This window comes from Oryzias latipes, chromosome 1 (genome assembly GCF_002234675.1).
Source record: "Oryzias latipes chromosome 1, ASM223467v1".
NCBI classification, from domain to species: Eukaryota; Metazoa; Chordata; class Actinopteri; order Beloniformes; family Adrianichthyidae; genus Oryzias; species Oryzias latipes.
The window spans coordinates 30,345,776-30,371,529 of NC_019859.2; the positions used below are offsets into that span (position 1 = coordinate 30,345,776).

The 25,754-nt window shown below is 42.3% G+C and overlaps 1 protein-coding gene and 1 long non-coding RNA gene across 2 annotated transcripts in view; one reads left to right on the forward strand and one right to left on the reverse strand.

Annotated features, from left to right (window-relative positions):
• Positions 1-22,081: 22,081 nt before the first annotated feature.
• Positions 22,082-24,677, reverse strand: LOC111948236. Its single transcript, XR_002874184.1, has 2 exons — positions 24,570-24,677; positions 22,082-22,230 (listed from the first exon to the last, which is right to left on the reverse strand). It is a non-coding gene; the product is annotated as an uncharacterized LOC111948236 (long non-coding RNA).
• The window catches only part of LOC100049390 (xylosyltransferase 1), a 116,297-nt gene continuing 115,096 nt past the window's right edge, over positions 24,554-25,754 (forward strand). The window contains exon 1 of the mRNA XM_004066196.4: positions 24,554-24,933. Within this exon, the coding sequence (XP_004066244.1) occupies positions 24,655-24,933 (279 nt within the window). The 5' untranslated portion in view covers positions 24,554-24,654. The remainder of the gene's footprint in view (positions 24,934-25,754) is intronic.

A 25,754-nucleotide genomic window follows, 5' to 3' on the forward strand; every position in this document is an offset into this window, starting at 1 on the left:
TTTTTACAAAAACGGCTAAGTTTTAAATGAACGACAGGTGTGTTAATTGAGTGACAGAAGGCGGTGGGGGGTTGAGGATGAAAAGGAAAGACAGATTGCGGCAGGAAGCTGGTAGTCGGTCTGAGCAGAGTCGGAATTTGCTGCTGGTTGAACAGCAAGCAGCTGATCAGTCCTCGCTCTGCTTCATTGACCTGGAAGCACTGCTGAAATGAAAACCTCCACACAGCACACAAACACAGATCCGTACGCAGGCTTGCGAGGGCATCCACCTGCACTCCTGTGGCTAAAAGGAAAGTTCAATCAACACCTATTAGATCTAGGCAGTTCTAGCCCCCTAGCTAGAACTGCTTTCAAACCTGACGAGCTTCCACCAAGCCACACTCCTCTTCATCTTTCTCCTCCTCTGCAGTGGAAACTCGCACTCAACAGCTGGGAACTGGAGTGCATCAGCTTTCTAAATTAAATCACGATCACGCTTTCCTGCTCTTGACTTGTGTCGAATCAGATTTCATTTCAGAGAATAAAACGCCATAACTTTATAAAACAAAAATAAACAGGCTCACCGGGAGCTGCAGCCCTTTACTTCACTTCTGTGGGTAAATGTAATATTCATGGTAATTGCGCTGGGGAGGAGAACTTTATGATTAATACCAGACTGACTTTAATTCTGGAGACTCTGATTGTTTCTTTTGCATTGTTTTTATCAATCAACTGATAATGCAGCCAGTAACTCTGCCCCTCCCACACACAGTAGAATGTGACTTGTCCTTGGATCTGTAGTTTGTAGGAACTCGTTTAGGCCAATGAATGAGGCACGGAGCAACAAAATTCAAGAAGTCCAAATTACAGAATCCACATCCCAAAACGCTTTCGCTGTAATTACCTTCATTGATCAAGATGTTTGAGATGAGATTGACATCAGAGCAGCGTCCACAGTAATGCGGTTGCTGTACCGGTCCGTTGTGGTGACGGGAGAGCTGAGCCAAAAAGTAATGCTGTCAATTTACCGGTCGATCTCCGTTCCAATACTCACCTAAGGTCATGAGCTTTGGGTCATGACTGAAAGAACAAGGTCCCGAATACAAGCAGCTGAAATGAGTTTCCTCCGCAGGGTGGCTGGGCGCTTCCTAAGAGATAGGGGGAGAAGCTCGGTCACCCGCGGAGAGCTCGGAGTAGAACCACTTCTCCTCCACATCGAGAGGAGCCGGTTGAGGTGGCTTGGGTGTCCAGATGCCTCCTGGACGCCTACCTGGGAAAAGGTGAAAAGATGAGACATTATGCAAAGCATTATGATTTAAACAGGAGTTTGTATTGACTTCTTAGGTTCTTCTATTATCAGACCCGGTTGTGTTTTTTTCCACATATCTGACATGTTTCGACGGATGTCTTCCGTCTTTGTCAGAGTCGTCATCAGATGGTAGTGATGTGATGTGTATAAAAACAGATGATTGATGATGAAATCTGCATTTTACCATCTAAGGAATATCGCCTGAGTGAGACCCTTTCTCTCTAGGGCCAGTGCTGAAATCTTAATCCATGCTTTTATTACATCAAGGATAGATTACTGTAATGCCCTCCTTTCTGGTGTAAAGAAAACCACTCTCAATTGCGTGCAGCTAGTCCAGAACTCTGCTGCACGCCTTTTAACGAGAACCAGGAAGAGGGAGCACATTACACCAGTCTTAAAATCTCTGCACTGGCTCCCCGTCAGCTTCAGGGTTGATTTTAAGATTCTCTTAATAGTTTTTAAGAGTGTCCATGGTGTTGGTCCTTCTTTTATATCTGACTTGCTTTTAATGCACGAACCTCCTAGAGCCCTTAGGTCCTCAGGTGCAGGCCTGCTGAAGGTCCCCATGGTCAGAACAAAAAACCACAGCAAGGCCTCGTTTAGAAACTACGGGCCTCGTCTGTGGAATAGTCTGCCTGAAGATGTGAGGGCCTCATCTACTGTGGAGGTTTTTAAAAAGAAACTAAAGACACACCTTTTTAAATTAGCTTTTAATTAGATTTTATGCCTTTTTATGTTTTATGATGTTTTATTACATCATTTTTAACATTTTACTTGTTTAATTTACTATTTTCTATTCCTATATTTTGAGATATTTTATCACTTATATATTTATTCTTCATTCTTTTTACGTTTTATGATGTTTTATTACATCATTTTATTACATCATTTTATCATTTTATTTGTTTTCAAAGTATTAATATAAACACGACTTTAACAGTGGTGGGAATTTCTCAAAATATCAAAATCATCAATTCAACCGTGCAAAATGACACCCATCTGGAACAACCCAGACATCCTAATAAACAAAAAAATGATACACTTCCCAGCTTGGCAAGCAGGGGGCGTAAAACAACTAGAGCACATAATTATTGATAGAAGATTCATAACTCCCCAGGAACTTCAAGACAAACATGGAATAAATAACTTCTTGGAATATCAGCAACTTAAATCAATTATTACCAAAAAGTTTAAATACAGAGACGATTTGAAGCTACCAGATGTAGTTACCACTCTGATTAATTTCTCAATGAATAAAACTCTCTCCAAAATATACAAACTTTTATGTAATTTAGATAATAATATTTCCATTCCAATAACAAAATGGGATGCAGATTTGAGCATCAGCACAGATGAAAGCTTCTGGTCAGAACTTTGTCTAAACACCTTTAAACTGACAAAAAGTCCAAATCTGCAGCTAATCCATTTTAAAACTCTTCACATAATTTACTACACTGGACAGAGGATGTTCAAGATGGGTCTCAGTAACTCAGACATTTGCGAGCACTGTGATAGTAATCTACCCGACAGTTACATGCACGCACTGTGGTTCTGCACGCCTGTCCAGGATCTCTAGTAGCAGGTATGTGCCGATCTATCAGTCCGGCTTAAGGTTTCAATTACGGCTTCCCCGTCACTTTGTGTGCTTGTTGACATGAGTGCCATCGAGATAGAAGGAGAATTAGTATCTATCATTTTCGTAACTCTTTGTATTGCTAAAAAAACTATTTTAATAAATTGGAAAAACAAGAAAAATACAAATATAAGTCAACACAGAAATCTGCTGCTTGATCATATCAGCTTGGAAAAAATGTCAGCCCAAAGTTCAAGTAACTTTGGAAGAATTCGGTCTCTCTGGTCTCCGTGACTTAGGGGGTGGGGGGACTGGTCGTCGCCGCTCCTTGTCCTTCTGCCGTGGTTCGGGTTGGGGGCTCCGTTGGTCGGCGGCTGGGTCCGGTGCCTGTGTGAGGCGGGCTGGGGCGCTGCGTGGTTCTCTGGGCTTGGGTGTGGGGGTGCGTGGTGGGGGGGTGGGGTGGCGGTCTGGCTTGGCTTGGGGGGTTGGTCCCTTTGCCTGGGCTTGGGGGGTTGGCGGGGGCCCTGCTTGGGGGGGGGGCAGCGGCGCTGGATGGGCTGCCCGTCTACACCTGGGACTGGGATCAGCCCTTCCCTGGCTCTGGGACGGGACAACCCTCTTGGGACCCCCGGTCGCTCTGGGGGTCATCCGCTTCGGCTGCGGTGTCTGGGGTGGGGTGGGGGGTTTGTCGGCCCTGTCCTGTGGGGGGGCGTTCTGGGGGGGAGGGGGAGCCCACTATTGGCACGGGACCTTGGGGGGTTGACGGGCCGGGGTCTCCGCTGAGGCAATCGGCGGTTGCCCCGGCCGGTTGGCTGCCTCGGTCCAGTCGAGGCCTGACAGGAGCTCTTCTGGGGCCGGCGCTTGGGGGTGGGGGCCTGGGCTTGCTCCGGGGGGGCCGCGCTTTCTGGCTCCTCTCTCTCTGTGTGGGGTGGGTGGTGCTGGGCCGGGGGTGTCGGCGCCAACAGGGATGGGGCCCCTGGCCTGGGGGGGCCGGGCCCCTATGCTGGGGGGGGACGGCTGGGGGACGGCTGTTTGACCACCGGGGGACAGTCTACCAGCTGTCCCCAACCTACCCCCTTCCTCATATAACCTCATATTAGGGTGAGGGGGTGGGGGGCTTAGCCTGCGATGCGCCTTGGGGGGGGGGCTACTTGGCAGTGGTCCCCCCCCCCCTCTTTCGGTTTTATTTGCACCTTAGACATGTAGGGCCCTTGGTAGGGGGGGTGCTTGGACATCACTACCAGCAAGCAGCAGATGTCCTCCCAGCACCCTACCCGCCAATTTTAACCACACCTTAGACATTTAGGGTTCTGGTCCTTGCCCCTGGGTGCTGGGCCCTGCCAAATCTCCAACTGTGGCCGAGCCTGGTCACTGTCTAGATGTGCCGCTGCTGCTGCGGTGGGGGTCTGGGTGTGGGGATGGCTGGGCACTCTCCTTCCTTCTTTTCACATTCCAGCGTCCATTTTAGAAAAACATAAACACTCACCTGAGCACAGGTGTTAGCTCACCTTTGCACTAACAGTTTGCATGATTGAATGACTGAAATATTTCACACTAGTTGGTTTAAAGGCATAAGTATGCGTGTCTGAACACTATCGGTTTTGTGTACATGTTGACATGTGGACATTTTTTTCAGCCAGCAGGTGTGTTGATAATATTTGAGTGTGTGTGTGGACAGGCCCCGCCCTTTTTGTACTACATTTGAACCTTACCGTAATGATAAACAACCAGTAAACTTGTTGCTTTATGCTGCTTCATGGTCTTATCCCCCCCCCCCCCCCCCCTCCTATTATCACCCTATTACCCCCCCCCTCTCTCTAACATCCCTCTCTCTTCTCCCTTCTTTCCTTTTCCGTCCGGTAAAGATTACGGGTAATAACCCCTCTTGTTAAAGTAAAATATGTCCAACACAAGAGGCCGTCAGTTCTCATCTGCCTGCCCAGCTGTTGGACAGGACAAGTAAAAAAAAAAAAAAAAGATGTATTTATTTATTTATTTATATATACTTTATGATATTTTACCACATATTCTTTTTAATTCAAATTAGACTGTTTACGAGTGTTTTCTCACCCTCGGCTGGGGTGTTTGGGTCTATACTGACACCCCTACCAATAGGAGGACAGGGCAGACGGCGCCTTCTGGTTTCTCTTTATTCTGGTTTCTCTTTATTTTATTTATTTGTTTTCCACTGGTTTTTGTCTTTGTGTATCTTATTGCCCGGGGCTAATTGAATGTATTTTATTGCATTTTATTGCATTTGTTTTTGTTTTTATGTACAGCACTTTGAGCTGTCTTCTCGTCATGAAAGGTGCTATATAAATAAAATTAATTTTAATTAATTTGAATGAGGCCCAATTCTGTGATGTGACTGAGGCGGAGTCACCTGTCAAAGTTTGACAGGTGACTTTGATTTGACAGGTGAGTTTCAGTACAGTCTTGAGTTTTTTCTTCTTTGCTTCTGTGGGGTCTTTTTTCAGGACATACAGCGGGGAAAATAAGTATTGAACACATCAACATTTCTCTCAAAAAACATATTTCTAATTGAGCTATTAACATGAAAATTCACCAGATGTCGTCATCAACCCAAGTAATGCACACATAGAAAGAAATCCAAACATTTATGTCCATAAATGAAGTTATGTGTAATAAAGTGAAATGGCACAGGGAATAAGCATTGAACACGCTTACTGAAATTTATTTAATACTTAGTGCAAAAACCTTTGTTGGTGATTACAGCCTCAAGACGCCTCCTGTATGGAGAAACCAGTCGAATACATAGCTCAGGTGTGATTTTGGCCCATTCATCCACACAAACTGCTTTCAAATCTTCAAGGTTCCGGGGGTCTCTTCTGTGAACCCAGATTTTCAGTTCTTTCCAAAGATTTTCAATTGGATTCAAGTCTGGTGATTGACTGGGCCAGTCTAGCAACATTATTTTCTTTTTCTTCAACCAGTTGAGTGTTACCTTGGCTGTGTGCTTGGGATCGTTGTCTTGCTGAAAGATCCACCCTCTTTTCATCTTCACCAGCCTGGCAGATGACAGCAGATTCTGATCAAGAATGTCTTGATACTTTTCTCCAGTCATTATTCCTTCAATGAAATGAAGTCTACCGGTACCACATGCTGAAAAACAGCCCCACGCCATGATGCTCCCACCTCCAAACTTGACTGTAAGTATGGTGTTTTGGGGATGATGTGCAGGTGCCATTTTTCCTCCAAACATGTTGTGTCTTATGACATCAATTTTGGTCTCATCTGACCAGAGTATCTTCTCCCAGAATGTCATGGGTTTATCCAAATGTTGTGTCGCAAACTCCAAACGAGCTTCAACATGCTTCTTCAAAAATGGAGTCTTGCGTGGTGTGCGTGCATGGAGGCCATGGCGGTTGAGTGCATTACTTATCGTTTTCTTTGAAACAACGGTACCTGCTGATTCCAGGTCTTTCTGAAGCTCTCCAGGAGTGGTCCTGGGCTGTTGGAGAACCCTTTTGATGATTGTTCTGACTCCTCTGTCTGAAATCTTGCGAGGAGCACCTGGCCGTGGCAGGTTTATGGTAATGCCGTGTTCTTTCCACTTCCGGATGATGGCCCCAATGGTACTCACTGGAACTTTCAGAAGTTTAGAAATGCGCCTGTAACCAATGCCTTCAGTGTGTTTTGCAACAATAAGGTTGCGTAGGTCTTTGGACAGGTCTTTGCTTTTATCCATCATGCAATGCTTCTTGTCTAACACCTTGCAGGTGAGAAACCTTTTTAAAAGGCATCAATCAGGACTATACCAGCTGATATTACTTTGCACTAATAGGGGGCAGGTTAACCTTCTGGATACTCACAAACTCCAGCTGCTTTCTTGGCTTGCCAGACCTTTTTACCCCTCCTTTTCTTCATGTGTTCAATACTTATTCCCTGTGCCATTTCACTTTATTACACATAACTTCATTGTTTGGAGTTCTTTCTATGTGTGCATTACTTGGGTTGATGCCGACATCTGGTGAAAATTTCGTGTCAATAGCTCGATTAGAAATGTGTTTTTTGAGAGAAATGTTGACGTGTTCAATACTTATTTTCTTTATATACTGTAGGTGTTTGGGTCTTGAAGCATCTCTTTCATTTGCTTTTTTGTATTGTTCTGTGTCCAGGATTACTGTGGTTCTGCCTTTGTCCGCTGGTAAAATTGTGATTTCACAATTGTGTTTTAAATTGTAGATGGCTGCCATTTCTTTTTTGATTACGTTGCTTGGTGGAAAATTTGCAGTTTTGAGGATGCCTGCCATATATCTAGGAGTTTGTATTACACATTGAGCATAGATTTTCTGTATATGTTATCTTTATACAGACAAAGGCTTCTGTATTTGCGAGCTGAAGTTAGCTGTGAAGAGCTTAATGTTGCCGTCGGCTTAAAAATCAGCAACTGTTGTGGATTTTGCCTCAAAATTGCTTTAATTTTCAGGTGACAGCACTGTTACCATTGAGGAGGAGATCTGGAGTGAAAATATTTTCCAATCTTCTTTAATCCTTTTTTGCTGTAGTAAATGTTGTTCCCTGGCTGTGTATATGTCTTCATTGAATTCTTGTGAAAAATCTCTTCATTTCAATGATAATGTACCTTTTTGCTGTCGTTTTACTTCCTCTTTTTCTTTTTCCAAACATTTTTAGTGTTTTGCCTAGTTGCTTGATAACAGGGGCATATGAGGAAGGGAAGACAAGGCTAACTGAACAGACACGTGCCATAAACGCTGGCACAAGTCAGAGAAAGAAGAAAATGTCCCCAATGCAGACATATTTCTAACCTTTGCTAAGGATGAAAATACTCAGCCTGGAGCTAAGTGAACATCTAGGAAAGTAAAGTTTAAATGTCAGATGTGTGGTGTTGTCTGAGGGGAAAAAGTCTGAACCTTTTGGAGCTAAAAAAAGATTCTGATGTCGCTGCTGAGTAGAAAAATACAACAGTTTTCCACACGAATCCGTTCTGCCCTGTTACCATGTTAATATTCCCCTGAGAAATACTCCGATCCTCTGATTTCCATCGCTCAACTGTTTATGTCAGAGCTTTACGCATAGCTAACTTGACTCCAACTGAACTCAAGACAACAGAATCCCTCTTTTATGTTCCAGAAGAAGAATGACAAAAGATGAAAAAAACACATCATCTTTATGGGGTAACTCTCAAATAGAAACGTACACATCATAGACAAAGTTGTGTGCAGGGAAAAACGTTTGGTTTTACGTTTGACATGTCTGTTTTGAATACAACTTTGCTTTGATTTGAATATGACCTTTTTGCTGTTCGATTACTGTAAAAAATACGTTATGGCTTAAAAGGCATTAGTTAGCAAGTCAACAAACGTCGATTTGACATAGCGTGCATGCGTACTAACTACCACTATAGACAGAATGTCAGGAAAAAAAGACGTCTTCACAATGGAGAACATTCAGAATGTCACAAGAAGAGGCAGACGGCTGGATCCAGATGAAACGGGTTTATTAGCTCAGCTAAAAGTCCACAAAGCTAAATCAGGGTCCGGCAGGCAGGCAGGCAGGCAGGCGTCAATAACAGGCATAAGACCATTGTGACAGGGTTCTTCTTTGCAGTGACTAAATAAATCACTCTAAAATAAAATGACCAAGCCAGCAGACTCCAAATTTCAAACAATGGGATTTTATTGTTCCCCCCCCTAAAAAAATCAAAGAAAGAATACAACTGTCTCAATTAGACAGAAAGGGAAACAAGCAAAAAACATTTCTGACATGTGAAGTCACTTCCTGTTTCCTGTTGATATGTATGCTGATGTGTACAATGCTGTAGCTTGGCTGTTTGTGGAGGGAAAATCAGATGGTGAGTAGGATTCTGTTCAAAACCACATGTGCACCCTTAGCATGAAACAAAATATGAAATGTGAATGATTTGTTAGCCTGGGTGTTCACATGTGTCAGGTGAAACTAGACTGCTGTTGGGCTGGGAGAAAAGAGACAAAACTAAACATTTGAGGCTTATGTTCAGGCGCTGTCCTGCAACCTGTGACGCTACCTCGTCACAATCATCCGAGGAGAGACAGGGTAGTCAGAGTCCAGGCGAGAGTCGCGGCAGGCAATCAGAGTCAGAAACAGGGTCAGGAGACAGAAGATCAGGTCCAGATCAGTTAGGAAGGCGGAGTGACACAAACAATACTTCGCACTGAGCTTCAGTCAGTGCAGTGCTTCAGTATGCTGTGGTTGATAAATGAATGAGAGTCAGGTGTGAGGCACCCAGGAAGTGTGTGCTGGGGTTGCTGGGAGATGTAGTGAGGTTAGAACTCCCACCAGTGACCAAAGGGAGAGACAGAGTTCTGACTTTTGACACAGAGGAACACTTTACATTACTTTAGCATTACTTTCTTAATGTCATTTAAATGTAGATCATGGATCACACAATATCGCCACCAACCTTCATGTGGCAGCAGTGGTGTCACAAGCAAGACACAGTGTAGTTTATGAACAACAACAAAGCAGTACAATAAAACAATTACAAGATATTAAGGGACGTGTAGATGAAGCCAGAACAGAACAACTACAGTGGTATGTCGGCAAAACAAAAAATTCAGAAAAAAGAGGGTTTTCTGATCCTACTAATGTTTTTTTAACTGCCGCTACAGTCAGCTCACCCATAAATCTTCATAAGAACAGACACAACTTCATGTCTAAAGAGCATCTTTTAAATGGAAATGTGCAGCAGATGCAGGCTCCGAGGGTGGTTTACCCATGAAAACACAACATGTCAGAGTTCGTGTTACAGAAAACACTTATGTTCTGTGTGCTACAAAGAGCAGCAAAAGAACAAATGTCAGAGAGACAAACCCATTGACACCCCTTTAACCTCTCCTCATTTCTGCCAGAAAAGGACAATGGCAACAATAATGAGGGGCAAGACAGCACAAAACTGGACAAACATTTTATTTACGGAACATGAGACAAATATAAAAACATGGAGTCACAGAGAGCTGAATGAGAAAAAGGGACCTGGGTACAACTTTGGACAGGTTCTAAGTCTTTCTGTGAAGGTTTATTGATGAAGAACCAAACCATCACAGACCATTGGGCCTAAAAAGAACAAGATATACTTTTACTTCCAGGCTGATTAACACACAAGGACCACATCTAGACTAATGTTTTAAGTGGGTTTGGTGCACGGATGTTATATTTTCTTGTTCTTTTTGTCTATGATGGGTTGCAGTTTGACTCTTTCTGTTCCTGCTCATCACTGTCAGTTTGTTGCTCTTTGGTTCTTGGTTTGTCATTGGATGTTCGTGTTGTCTTCTTTTTGGTTTCAGGTTCTCAAATATCCCAAAATGCCACCGCGCTGTGACCTAAATACAAGTTTTTTAGGATAATCGCCAGGTGGCCGCATGGTGGCGTTTGTAATTGGGGCGTGGCAGTAGCATTTTTACATGCCGCGTGGCGGCCGCAAAGGTTTTAAGAAAAAGTTAAAGCTAACGGTGACCAGACGATTTTTTTGACATAGGTCAGTGGCTCATGTTATGAGGTGTTATGAGTGGAACATCATAACACTGTCCTCCTCTCCATTCCAATACATTTTAATCTCACTGGCTCCCTTTAACAGGGGTGAAGCAATATTGCTTCCATTAAAGGGTTGATTAGTAAAGTTCAAAGAGAAAGACGTTTTTTCAGTCCAAACCTTGAATTTCAGTCATCTGACTTCAATAATCATTTCATTCTAATTGTTTCATCATTGATTCAAAATAGCTAAAAACAAGCATGGACACATGTATCTGGTTCTGTTGATTTGTTAATGTTTCTAACTGCAGAAATGTATTGTGCTGCTGTCTCAGTGGCCTTAAAAAGGAGGCGCTGGGACCTTTTTCCCTGTGGATGTTGGTTTCAGAAATGAATCAAGAAATCCTTGGACTCAAATGGTAGATTAAAGATTCTTTCAATTCCCCTAATACTTGGTTTACAAAGTCCTGAAATACTCCAGAAGGACCCGAGCTGTCTGAAAAACCTCAAAGGACACGCAGAAGGTTGGTGGAGTTCTTAAAGAATGTGGATTATATGTTTGGCTGGAGGTCTCTGCCCTTGAGGAACAGGCTGGGATTTTTGAAGAAGGCCTTCTAAATTGTATTCTTTCCAATAGTCAATCAAGCTATCAAACTGCCAAGACTTTTCAGGTTCTGTTGCATATTTTGTTTTTTTAATTTGAAACACCAACTGGTTAACGTTTGCAGAGTGGCAGAATGCTGCAGTTTTATTCATCTCAATGTGTCTTCTAAAGTGAAATAAATGTTTAACTAATTTATGACTTATTTAGTCATTTAAAATCACATTTTCTTCTACTTGCATTTTCATTAAGTCAACAAATGAGCCTTTTTTATCTTTAATAGATAAATGGTTCACATCGCAAGTTAATAATGAGGAATAAGATAAAGATAAACTTTTAATCAGCCTGAAAATCAGCAGAGTTGGTTATCCAGACATGCGTGCAACGCATAAAGTTTCCACTCAATACTTTTAATGATAAGAAACGAATTTCTTGTGGAGACCTCACAAAGGTATTAATATAGAAGTTTGATAACACATTCCATTTTTCAACCCTCCTTTAATACATTATTGAATGAATTTAGTGTCTGTATTTGCAGTCAAGCCTCATTAATCTCCTGAAATGAGTCCAGATTACAAATGATTTTGTTCTTTCATCACCAGTTCAATCATGTGAATCGGAAATGAAGGGAAAGCCCAGAAGGCCTTGTTCCCGGTTATTAGCGATTATCCTTAAAAAGCTGCAGCCTGCAGTCGTCCATCACTTTAAGTGTCACATATGAGTCGTTGCTGTTTAACAAGCAACTGTCACAGTCAGAATCCGGTCTGTCTTTACATTTACAGTGAAGTTGTTTTAACGAATCTTTGCTGGATACCTTTCCAAGCTTTTCTCAAAATCCAGAATGTTTGTCTCATTAAAAGCTGGGATCGAGAAATAATGAAATAATTATTAAGATGAGTCAAAATCCTTTTGCTCCAGAGTCTTGACAATAGGAAAAACCTGATTTGAAACTGGACAGCAAACTTGATTTGCTTGAATTAAGGAATGTTCCAAAGACATTTAAATGCATTTTATTTGACATTTTCAAGTGCTGACATTGTATTTGTTTTTTGACGGTAGCACTTTAGTTTTTTTGGTTCCTTTTTAAGGATGCTATTTTAAATTTCTATGAATGTTGACAAGTTAGACTGGCATTCAATTTTAAGACTCATGTTCTATTATTTTGTTCCCATTTTGTAATAATATGAGTCATTTCCACTTATTGTACTGGTTTTTGTCGCTGTAATCAAAGTGAATGACAGTTATGTCAATGAAAACTCAAAAAATCCAAACCATTTTCTTGGGCTGGATAACATCCAGTTTGAAGTAATTCTATCTAACAGTTGCTTTTTTAGCTTACTTTCCCTTTTTGAATGTGTGGAACTCTTTGTTTCTAGATTTTATTATCTCATAATAAGATTTCTTGTCAATGAAAATGTACTCGTTGCATGGACATGTCATTTTACTACTTTCTAGTGATTTTCTTCTAAGCTTGGTATCTTCTCCTTTTTTTAGCAGTGTATTTGACACGTTTGTAGAATATTTTTTGTTTAATCATTTATTTCTATTATTATCTTTATTACTATTATCAATGTCTGACTTTTACCTCTCATGAATGCAGATTTCGGTAAACATTGAACTCTGAACTTTAATTACTTTCATTTTTTTATTGCATTTTTTTTTTCTACTATTTTTATTTTCTAACTTACATTATCCATACAAATATTTCAGGATACAACTACCAAACACACAACATTGGTATCCTCTTAAGACGCAGCCCATCCTCTCTACAGCCCTCAACGGGCCCGAACAACCCAAAAACTCGCAGCACCTGTGCCGACGGTGAGCTGCATGTGACTAAAGCTTTAATCCGCGGTCTTAGCTGGAATTCCAAGGCCTCCTCCTCCCCCTCTGCTGGGGGGCAACCCAAGGTGTTTCCAGGCCAGCCACGAGCCCAGTGGGACATACCTGGAATACCTCTCCAGGGAGGGACTCAGCAGGCATCTGAAAGACATGCCTGAGCCGCCTCAACTGGCTCCTCTCGATGTGAAGGATAAGCGGCTCTACTCCAAGCTCTGGCCGAGCTCCTCACCTTATCTCTAAGGCAGGGGTGTCAGAATCCAGGCCTCGAGGGCTGCTGTCCAACATGGTTTCCAACCAACCTCCCATTGAAGCTCCTTATTAGCTAAACACACCTGATCCAGGTAATCAGCAGCAAATGAGGCAGGATTTCTGGAAAACCAGCAGGATGTCCGCCCTCAAGACCTTGACCGAGAGTTTGACACCCCTGATCTAAGGGAAGACCCAGTCACCCAAATGAGAAACTTATTTCAGCCACTTGTATCTAGAATTTAATTTTTTTGGTCATGACTCAAAGCTTTTGATCACAGGTGAGGGTAGAAACATAAATCCAGAGTTTTACCTTTCAGCTTCAGCTCTTCCTGCACCTGTCAATCTCCCACTCCATCCTTCCCACACTCACAAACAAAGATAATTCAACTCCACCACTTGGAGCTCTTTAATTTAATTTGGTTTGTTTTTTCTTTTAACACACACTCATTACTTTTTGTTACAATTAAAATCCACTTTCACATGTTTCAAAGCAGGTTTACAGGGTTCAAAATTGCTGAAAGAAATCTTACACCAGTGTTAGCTAAAATAAAAAATAAAAACATACATACATATACAGTACAGACCAAAAAATTGGACACACCTTCCCATTCATTTAAATGAGGAGGAGTGTCCACACATTTGGTCTGTACTGTAAGTCATCATAAATGAATGAAAGCCCATAAAGGGATGCTTCTTTTAATACTTGGAGATTGGAATTAAGTGAAAATGGTTGACCAGTGGGCAGAGTATCTGCATGTGCCGCAAATATTCTCTAAATTGATCTGATGCTCTGATGGGATGAAGCTATTTTCTGCTGGGTTTTTTTATGTAACATGTATGCTACATTTTTTTTATATTAAGAATTTTTTAAGATGGAAAAGGAAGATGTTGAATTTAAATTTGAACTCTGATCAACTTTGTGTCTTTAAACATCTTTTAAAGGTTTTTAAAAATGTTTTTTCTCTGTGTTGTGATTTTTTTTCCCGGCTGCCTCATTTTTGCCATTTCTATTTGTCCTTTTAAAGTTCCAGTCTTCTGGCTGATGTTTCTTTCCCTGACGGGGATTCAGTTGTGTGCCTGATAAGAGGTACTGCCCTTCTCCAGGGTAAACTGTCTGATGCAGAGCAGCTTAGTAACCCAGAATGCTCCCATTTCCTCTGGAAACATGCTGACATTAACAGGCACAAATGGAAAAAAGGAGTACAGCTTTGCCTTTATAAACACAGTATTTAAAAAAAAAGAAAAACAAATTCATACCAAAACAAATGACATCATTTTTTAACCAAAAAAAACAAGTATACAGAAACGTATCATAATTTGCAGACATCTTCCGAGAACCTGCAGAGAAGCTACAGTGAGTCTAAGACCGAGCCGTCAGAGAATGCTGCATAACTCATGTGCATAAATATGTCAACACTTTGACTGAAGAAATAATCCAGGATTACTTCTGGAAATCTCTGTGGGGATAAACACACTCCTCAAATCCTTTTTGTTTCCTTCGTTTTGGCTTCTGAAAAAAAAAAAAAAAAGCTCACATTGAAGAGAGGAAGAGGAGGAAGCTCTGACATCATGAAGGATCCTAATATTTGTTTTACTCTTGATGCCCTCATGTATCCTCTCCCCACTGCTAACTCAAACAAAAACATGCTTAATAAAAAAATAACTCTTTATGTATGTAATAAAACGGATGGGTTAATAAACTCAAACCTATTAGAACTCAGCATAATAAGCTGTTTGTTACCCAGCAGTAAGGTAAGTCACTAAAGAATAGAATAGAATAGAATAGAATAGAATAGAATAGAATAGAATAGAATAGAATAGAATAGTGGAAATTAGAGGAAATTATTTGTTTTTAGTTGGTTTCAAGTCCAGAGTTTGTTGTACTTTGTTTTTCTTCTTCACCTTTCGGCATATCCCTCCCATCAGGGGTCGCCACAGCGAATCAGCTTTGACTGATCCACACAGGTGGTTTGGCAGAGATTTTTACACCAGGTGCCCTTTTCTGACCCTATCCCGTATTTCATTCAAACTGGGGACCGGCACAGGGGGACCTAGACTTCGGCCCCCTTGTGTCTACATAGTTTGTTAACTCTGGATGAAGCTCATTGCGGCCGCTGGGAATCCAGCCCTGATTTTCCACGTGCCAGTGCCACTGAGCCATCCAGCTGCTTCTCCTGGAGGTAAGAGTGACAAAAGTTAGAGAAACTCCATGTAAGAGTTTGTTAAAATGTGGTCATAGTCTTCGCTTTGCTTTTATTGTCTTATAAAAAAATATACGAGAAGAAAATCTTTTTCTTTTTTAAAAGTGGCTGTTTGTTCACTGGTGTAGCAACTTCCAACGTATTTGTTTAAAGAAAAATATTTTAGACATCAGTTAGTTGTATTAACAGAGTGGAGCACCCTCGAACCTATAAATCTAGAAAAATTTGATTCAAAAATAAAAAATCCATGAAGAAAGGTCGCTTTCTGCCAGTCAGGTTGGAAATGAGAAGCATCTGTGAAGAACTTTAAAGCTCCTAAGACAATTTTAAAACTAAATTTGATATCAAGAGTGTTAAGAAATGTCTTTTATACACTGCAAATCGAATAGTCTGAAATAATATTCTCCACCTTTTTAAATGATGAGCTCAAGTTTTTAATTCATTTAATATTATTTTAATCTTCATCCACTTTTAACTCTGTAAACAAGAATACATTGCTGCAATATTTTTCATGATTACATGTTCAGGGAATGTTGATTTTATGGATCAGATGGTTTTTCTATGACAAACCTCAGCATGATAAAGTCAAGCCCCACCGGAGACAATAATGACAGCGACCTGTTCCTTTGCATGCCGTGTAGATTTTATCAGCGATGCCTCCATCTGTTGAGAATTTCTTTTAAATTTTGATAAGATATTAATAAAACATGGTGTATAAGTAACCCGTAAGTTGGAAAAAGAATGGCGCTGCTCCAGTTCAGAGCAGTCTCTGAATACCTGGAAACACAGCCTATTAAATTATATTTAAAAAAAAAAAGCTCTGCATAGAGCTGGAACCCAGTACTATTCAACCTTAATATCAGAGAATGGAAATTATCCAAAAATTTTTTTAGTACAACTGCTAGATTAACTCGCAGTCAGAGCTCAGTAGAACCACATGTTCCTGTTTCTCTCAGCTCTGATGATTTTCTTACATTTTTTGATAATAAAATCTCAAATATTATACATAAGGTGAATCAAGTTATTACTATTATCAGCCCAGAGCAGGCTGAAGTGGTAGAAGTGGAGGCATCCATAGAAACCTCTGTAACATTAGACTGCTTCACTGCTGTGGATCAAGTGGAAATAGCATCAATTATTACGTCCTCCAAATCCTCAACTTGTCTCTTAGACCCAATTCCCACTAAGCTTTTTAAAGAAACCTTCCCCCTAATTAATGATTCCATCTTAACAATGATAAATACCTCTCTGGAAACGGGTTACGTGCCACAGTCTTTTAAATATGCAGTTGTTAAACCTCTTCTGAAAAAGCCCAGTTTGGATCCTAGCATCTTGGCCAACTATAGACCGATATCAAACCTGCCCTTTATTTCTAAAATCCTAGAAAGTGCTGTAGATAAGCAGCTTCACTGCCACCTGCAGGACAATAGCCACTATGAAGACTTTCAGTCGGGGTTTAGACCCCACCACAGTACGGAAACTGCACTAGTTAGAGTCTCTAATGACTTGTTACTGGCCTCAGAAAAGGGACTACTTTCTATTCTGGTCCTGTTAGACCTCAGTGCAGCCTTTGACACTATCGACCACGGTATTTTACTCCAAAGATTAGAGCATGACATAGGGATCAGAGGATCTGTCCTCCAGTGGTTTAAATCCTATATATCCGATAGTTACCAGTTCGTTAATGTAAAGGGACATTCCTCTCATTGCTCTCAAGTTAGCTACAAAGTCCCACAAGGCTCAGTTTTAGGACCCATCCTGTTTATGCTTTATATGCTGCCCCCAGAAACATAATCAGGAAACACAGCATTAATTTTTACTGTTATGCAGACGATGCAGAGTTGTATTAATCTATTAAACCTAACCAGAATAATCATATGGAGAAACTGAATGCCTGCATCAGAGACATGGATGACAATTAATTACCTTCTCCTGATCCCAGAAAAAACTGAGGTCATTATACCATATCTTAAAAACCTGAGAGATGCTCTGTCTGCTCAGATAGTCTCCCTGGATGGTGTAAGTATAGCCTCCAATTCCACAGTCAGAAACCTTGGGGTTTTATTTGACCAGGGTTTATCATTAGGGCTCACATATCTCAGGCGTGTAGAACTGCCTTTTTTCACCTGCGGAATATTGCTAAGATCAGAAATATACTTTCTAAAAGTGATGCTGTAAAACTCATCCATGCATTTGTTACATCTAGACTGGATTACTGTAACTCCTTGTTAGCAGCGTGTCCTAAGAGTTCCTTAAGAAGTCTCCAGCTTGTTCAGAACGCAGCAGCTAGATTGTTAGCAGGAACCAGCAGAAGAGATCACATCACTCCTGTGTTAGTTTCACTTCACTGGCTCCCAGTTGATTCTAGAATCAAGTTCAAAATCCTCCTGTTAACCTATAAGGCCTTACATGGTATGGCCTCGTCCTACATTAAAGACATCATAGTTCCTTACCAACCAAACAGAACACTTCGCTCGCAAAATGCAGGACTGCTTGTGGTTCCTAGAATTAGTAAAAGTACAGTTGGAGGTAGAGCGTTTAGCCACCAAGCCCCTGTCTTATGGAATAAGCTCCCAGCTCATGGAAGAGAGGCCGACACAGTTTCTACATTCAAGTTAGACTGAAAACATTCCTCTTTGGACAGCCTTATTGTCAGACTAGCTAGTATTCAGAGAATATTAAACTTCACAATAACAATAAAGTTGTTAGTAGGCTGCTAGAGGTTTGAAGCTGGGGAAACTATGGTGCACTGGGGTTCTGTCCTCTATTCTCGCCTATTTCTACTCTCCTTCTCTTCTCTATTCTTGATCATTTATTTATCACTCAGTTCTCCATGCCTCTGTTTGGTGCAGTGCGATTCATGTACTGTCCCTCTTGGGGAGTGGGAGTGCTTCCAGATTCCAGTTGGCTTATCCGTGCTCCTGTACCTGACCGTTTACCTCGTCTCTGGATCAAGTTTTTGTATTACCCAATTGAATTCTTTGCATTTATGATCATTTTTGATTGTATGTTTACCTTACAATTACCGGTACGAAGCCCATTGAGACGACTGTTGTTGTGAATTTGGGCTATATAAACAAAATGGAATTGAATTGAATTGTATCTTATAGAATCCATCTTAACATTTAATAATTGTTCCTGTTGAACTTTCTCACCCTTCTCTAAAGTAATCAATCAGGTTACCAAAATTTGTCAAACCCCACAGTCCTTTCTCAAAACATCTACAAAAAATCATTTATCCACAATGCTGTTATTTTTGCTACACTCCAGTTTTCTTTTTTTATGATCCTTTACATTAAATGATGATGATTTAAAACCTAGCTGGAAGGCTGGCCCTCACACATATTCACTTCACCACATCTGGCCCCCCTAGCCAAACATTTGGACACCCGTGATTAAAGCAATTACACGTCAGATCAAGAGCGCCGCCCCTGCAGCCCTTTGGATGTGGAGGAAGATTCCTCTTGAGGAGACAAACCGAGCATGAAGCACATCTGCCACATTGGTCTCTCGTCACATCTCAGGGGGGAGGAGAGGGCCCCCCCTCTGGTCCCCTGGGGGCATCACTCCTGCAGACACCTGTCTGCTGCTGAGCCGCTCTGTGTCCCACTGAACTGCAGTCAGGCTGATTGCATAAAGCACGCGGTGAGTCCCACAGCGGGATGCCTGAGACTCCTGCAGTCATTTTGAGCTGCAGTTTCCCCTTTCCCATTCCTCTACACCCCCCCCCCCCCCCCCCCCCCCCCCAATCTGGAGCTACTCCTCCTCAGTGTCTGTGCTGTGTTCCCCACAGACATGTGTACACTGGACTGATCTCCTCTGACATCACCATGTGCTTCTGAGCACCAAAAATCAAGCCTGAAGTGGGAAAGCCATTTTGAACTCAACACTATTCCAATAATGGGGGGGGGGGGGTCACCAGGACAGAGTAGTCAGAGATTTGTGTTGAGTCCAACCAACATTGAAAAATAAACAAAATTGAGCTCCAATAAAAATTAAAACTGCAGATTGAAAAAAAAAACATTCACCCAGAGTCTTCATGAAACACTAAGGGTGTGTCCAGATTAAAGGGCTGCATCCTTCGATGGCGGCGGTCTTCCCGGGCGACGTTGGCCGGGTCCTTCGTTGAGCGGGTAGGCCGGATGTTAACGGCTGTGAATTTGAAGGAGTCTAGTGTTTAGATAATTCCAGTCGTTACATTGGCGAATGTCCTGTCACCTAGCAACCGTGTGTCTCGAACAGAGAGGAGTAGTGAACCAGGAATGGAGCTCAAAATTTTCCTGGCTTATTTGATCCAACTTTTATTCTTGAGGTGTGATCATCTCCAACTCCGGGTGCCGCTTCACAGTCCGCCATTGTTGTCACAATATCCTTGGGTTCGGCCGCAGTGCATCTTGGGATATTTACAGCACAGAAGGATACACCAGACCAATCCTTGAAACTGGGTTTAAGCAGGCCATATTCGTTGGCAGCATTTGAAGGAGTCGTTGAATTTGGACAGCACTTGTCGTAAGCAGCCTACAAATGCAGCCCAGGAAGAACGCAGCCCTCCAATTTGGACGCAGTCTAAATATCATATCCATTTTACAAAGCTATAATACTTAATGGGACATTTGTTTCCTTTTGAAATCTGCCTCCACTGTTTATTAGAGGTACTGCAACATTTGGTTCTTCCTGGTGAGCTTCACATTCTGGACAAGTCCCGTGCTTGTGCGCTCTGACTGTGGTCGTGCTTCCTGACAGGCCGCTCTGCCCACTTGGAGTGGGCTTTCACAGTGATGGCGAGACTGGCACTAATTGAAATCAGCATTTGTGGCTGAGGGGAATGGCGACCACTGTCTTGGTGACGGACAGACAGCCCACTCAGTCCCTAAGCAACAGATCTGCAGCTAATGAGAGAGAAAGATCAGGCTCTCCTGCTGGTGGAGCATTTACTGCTTTCTGTCGGATTCTATCTTTCATTTTTCTGTTTTTGATTCCTTTTCTTCATGTTCCAGTTCGTTTCCAATCATATGTTTGTTCAGATTGTATTTCTTATAACTGCTCTGTTTTCCTCCAAATCATATTTAAATTTTAGGATTTTTTAAAATCTTCATGTTACTTTTCTTGCTTCTTTTTTGCCTTTGATAAAACATTCATTACAGGAATTAACACAGTTTTGTTCATGATATGCCAGCCATATCTTAGAAATGTGTTTTTATTAAAGAACTTTTTTTATTGAGACAGGGACAGAAATGAAGCCCGTAATTGTAATCCATTCTGTCACTTGTGGAAAATGAAAACTTCTGGGTGATTTCACTGATTAATAAACAAACGCTGATTTGCCTTTTAGATGTTTAATAGTCTAAATAAACCACAATGACAGCTTTGTTTCTATAGAATCCAATTACTTTGAAACTCTGTATTTTTGTGTATGGGCGGTGTTTTGGGGGTCCAGGAATCTGCTACTTTGATTTTATTAGAGCTCAAATTTGCAACTTTTCAGAAGGGAATTTTTTTGATTGGCAGGTGGGTGGAGCCATCAAAAAAGAACAATGTGTGAAAAACTAAACATGCTTCTTCTCTACAGCCGATTGCTGCTTTGCATTTTTAAAGAAAACATTGTTAAAGAACGTGCAGTGGCTGGTTGAGTGCAGACCTGGGACACAGGAAATCGGAGTTTGATTCCAGGGTGCGCAATGAGTTTCATCAAGTGTGGGTCCTTGTGCAAAACCCTTCAGGCCACTGCCTATGCATACACAAGCCACAAGGGGCACAAGTCTGGGTCTCCCTTTGCCGGTCCCCAGCCCGGATGAAATGCAGTGTTGTGTCAGGAAGGGTATCCAGTGCGCCCCACCACCTGTGGTGAAGGTATGGGTGAATGGGTTTGTGGCTGTAAAGTGCTTTGGGCCTTCGAGGAAGGTGGAAAGCGCTGTACAAGTATTCACCATTTCCCACACAGTTTTATGAATCGTGAAATGTTTGTACATGTCTGAAAGCTTTGCACAAAATGTTATCTTCAGGAATGGATTGACTGGAGCCCAGACAAAGCCCATGCAAAGTCCAAACAACAGTCTGAGTCCACGTCTGCGACTACATGCTGCTAACCTCGTCATTCACTAACCAGTAATGGAATTAGACTTCCCTGCCATCCCCTCAGCCCATATTTGAAAACGCGTGGACGCATGTTTAAGTGTCAGGAGGAAACTATTGATCAAACTATGAAACTCCTTGTTTCTAAATGAAAACCAAACACCTGGTTTTTGTAACCAGACAGGTTTTTTTCATTCATTTTCTATTCCGTTTAGTCCCTTTCGGGGTCATGGGGATGATGGAGCCTATCCCGGCCACTTGTGGGCAAAGGCAGGGGACGCCCACAATAGCCAAATCTGCTTCTCCTAAATGCCAAAAAAGAAGCTTTTTTCAAAACTGTGTGTCATCATAAGGAGCAGAGGAGCAACTGAAAGATGGGAAAAGATGATTGACATGTGAGCCAATGGAGGTGTGAAAACCTTTTTACTGGTGTAAGTGTTAAACTGCGCGGTTGTTTCTTTCCATCAGTAGGATTTTCACCTACAGATGTCCAGCTTTCAACATAACATTCACCAATAGAGCGGAAACACATACTTATACTTTCAGAGACATTGATGTTTTATGTTGTAAATGAGCCGCTATACAATAACAGGGATGTCTATTTCCATTTGAGGTTGGTGAATGAAAAGGTTAGCAGCGTATAGTTGCAGACGCACATATTTCTTTACGTGGACTCAGCCTGTTGTTTGCATTTTGCATGGGCTTTGTCTGGGCGCCAGTCAAACCATCCCTGAAGACAAAAAACCACATTGTCAAGCTCAAAATAGTCCTTCCCATTTGTGTATTTCAGCAGCCACCACATTGTATAATTTGCTTCCCAGTCCTGAGGGATATCTGCAAAACATTAGTTGTTTGGATGCATCCTGCAGTCGTATTGTTCTCCTCTTCATGTTGTTGTCTTGTTGCCCCTTTACTGCAAAAACAACAAGAAATGTGTTTGTCAAAGGCAGTCTGCTGTCCTGTCACAGCAAAGAAAGAAGATTATAGAACATTAACAAATTCATGAAACATATATCTAAAAAAATCAAACCGACAAAAGTGAATGAATATTCATTTACGCTTGTTGGATCCCTGCTCAATCCACTTTTGGTTCAGGTCTTGCAGGAAAAATGGCTTTGAAGTGTTTTTAAGAGACTCCCTGCATGCTCTTGCACGCTCAGGTTCATGCTGGGCGGGTGGAGGCGTTGGGGTGGCCGTGGCCCCTTTCAAAGTGCAGTTCTGAGGCTTCTTTTTGTAACAGATTCAACATGAATGAACAGAGACGGAGCGAGCTAACATCTGAAGGATACTGCAGAGACGAACCAGGCTGCAACCATGTTCTGTTATAAAATGTTGAAGGTATTGATTCTGTTCTGTTGGGTTTTTTTCTCACACCATGCTTTAAACTGCAGAGAAGCTTTTCACAAACCGATAAACAGTCGTCCTTTATTTAGCGTTTATATTGATTCCAAAGTAAACAAGAGAATTCAGTGTGTGTGTGTGTGCCAGTAATGCTGTGATCAGAGATATCAATTATCTCAGAATAAAACACATTTTAAGACAAATTAAAGTGACCAATGTACTAATCATTTGGTGTTTTTATCTGTCATGTAACCCAAATCTTCAACCCATACAGTTAAAACAGGACATGCACTTGCTGAAAAAAGGATGCAGACCTCTTAGAGTCTGTCACAGCACAACACGCCATCATCAAGTTAAGAACAAAATGACAGGATTTGACTCACACCTCAAACTAGCTGACTGCTTAAAAGGACAGGACAAAAAAAAAATTCAGACATTTAAAGCGTTTAAAGAAATCAATTGGCTACATTTATTGTTGATGTAAAGTTTGACTTCTTAATAGCGTATTAAAATGTGTGTCCTTCTGAAACCAACCACCAGTTTTGATTTGAGAAACTGCAACTTTTGACACTTCGGCTGATCGTAAAAGACTAACAACTAGCGGTGTGACGATTCATTTTATCAACGATTTGATTCATATCATCAATTTTGGTTCATTTTGAAAGTTCGATTCAATTATTTAAAATGGATCCAGAACATCTTTAACCAAAACTTCAACCAGTGTGACTCAGAGATAAACACCTGAGTCCTGAAGAGTACAGGTGAAGTTTTCCAGATTTTTTTAAATTTCTTGCGACATAATGAAGTGTAAATCAAATATGTGTACAAACAAAAAAGAATTGATGTCAAATCCATTCACATTTTAGTTTACTAAAGTTCCTTCCACTGTTGTTTTTCCAGAACTAAATATTACATTATTAGAACATTCTACAGCACTGTATGGTCACACGTCTTTGATAAATTCAACGTGTTTCCACACATTGGACTGGACGATGGATTGATCTTTTGTTGCTGCATCACGTGTGTTTTCCGCTGAGATAGTCGTTTTTACGTTATTGTAAAATAAACTGATCGCACTTCGATCCAAATAATATTTTCCAAGATCGATAATGATCAATTTATTTCATTTTCAAACGATTTTCTAATGGTTTAGGTCGATTTGATTAACAACTTGCCTCAGACAAAACAATCTGGTGGGATAAATCGATTTTTTGATGATTCATTACACCCCTACTAACAATGTTTAGAACAGCAATTAGTGTAGCTTTTTTCCTTGTTTTTACACAGTGTGTGTTGCCATCCATCTGTTGTTTGTGTGAATGCAACCATTAAGCCGGACCAAAGAAAGGGACCTGAAGAACCAGGGGGGAAAATGGTTTGGTCTTGTATGATTCTGAACATGACAAAAACAAACAAACAAACAAACAAACATGGAAATTGGGTAGTTAATATGGAGCCGGACATGTATCACGCGTTAGGTGGGGGGGGGGGGGGGGGCATTGTTTCCTATAATAATAAGCATCTTGTGCTTATGAGTTAGCATTTTCGTGTGCACATATGAGTGTCTTGTGTGCAAAAGTGTATATCTTGTGCACACCAGACAGCATTTTGTGCACACAAGTTAGTGTCCGTTAATTACCACAAAACACACATTTGTGCGCATAAGAAAAAAAAAATGTTGCGCAGAAGTTAGTAATTTGTGTTCAAAAGATTGCATTTTGCGCACACAAATGAGGATATTGTGTAAATATTCGAGCTTGTAACACATTGAGTGTTTCCAACAGCAGCTGTGCCAGGAACGGCATCCTTCTTTCTGCTCTTTGACCGCACGGTGGCACTGTGTCTCTCCTTCTCGGCGCTCCTCCTCGCCTCCGCCACCGTAAAAGCCCAGCTTTCCTCCTCCTCCGTTACCTCCTCTGCCTCCCTCTGCTTCCACTTCTCCGCCGTGGAGCTGCGCAGAGCCTCCGCCGCTCCTCCAGCTCCGCGCAGTCTGAAGATGGTCGGCGGCTCGTGTGCGCGCAGGCTGGCCCGCCGGTCCCGGTCCGCGTTGATCGCGGCGCTCACGGTGCTGCTGGTGCAGACCCTGATCGTGTGGAACTTCAGCACTCTGGACTCCGGGGAAGAGAGCGCGGGCTCCAGCGTGCGGGGGAAGAGGGACCGGGTCGCGGGCAACAAAGCCGCTGGCAGCGACTATTTCCAGCGCGCAGTCCGGCAGCCGCCGGGCCAACATCTTCCTTCTCCGGGGAGGGGGGCGTCTCGACACAAACAGCAGCCGGTAAGACCCCCGCGCCGCCGATGCGATCGTGTCAGAGATGCTGGGAAGCAGCTGGGGTGGACTGGAGCGGCTCAGAACATCCCTGGCTGTGCGAGACAAGCGCCCGGCGGGGCCTCCGAGCGAAGATGCCCTGTCTCTGGGAGGCGAAAATGATGGGATGCAGCCGCGTCTGCCGCTCCGGTGCGGGGAGTCCAGCATCCTCACTGCGCCGTTTGAAAGAACGGGCACCGATCCCGACGCAAATTGCCCAAGCTGACCGTGAAATGTGGACTGGGTTCAGTCCAGGGCGCAGAGGTGTCAGGGAGGGGGGGTCTGCCTGGAGAGCAGAGGGGCTGCGTGGGGTTAGAACCCGAGCCTGTCACGCGCAGGTCAACAGCATCTGCGCGTCTCAGCAACTACAGCGCATAATCTGATGAGCAGAGGGATGCTGAGGAGGGTGAACACAGGCCGCTGATGGATGAACACATCTCCATTCAGAGCAGATCATCCGCCTCTGCAGAAATCCAAACGTTCATCCTCTTTGGTCTCTTGGTCTTTTTTTTGCTACCTTAGAAAAGTTGGACACAGTTGGAGGGCATGCACTAGTTTGTCTTCATGGAGCAGAGAGGTGGAGATGTGGATGTGATGGAAGCTCTGGAAGTTCACCTTCACCTGCAGGTCAACGGCATCTGTGCAGAACAAAGTCACACCAAGGGCGGCTTGCACTGAAGTCATTTGTTCGTTTAGGTCTGTTTTCGATAGATCAACCTGTGCTTCTGTTGAAGGAACGTTTCTGCTCATTAGTGCGCTGCTACTGTGTGTTGCCTGGAATGACTTTATTA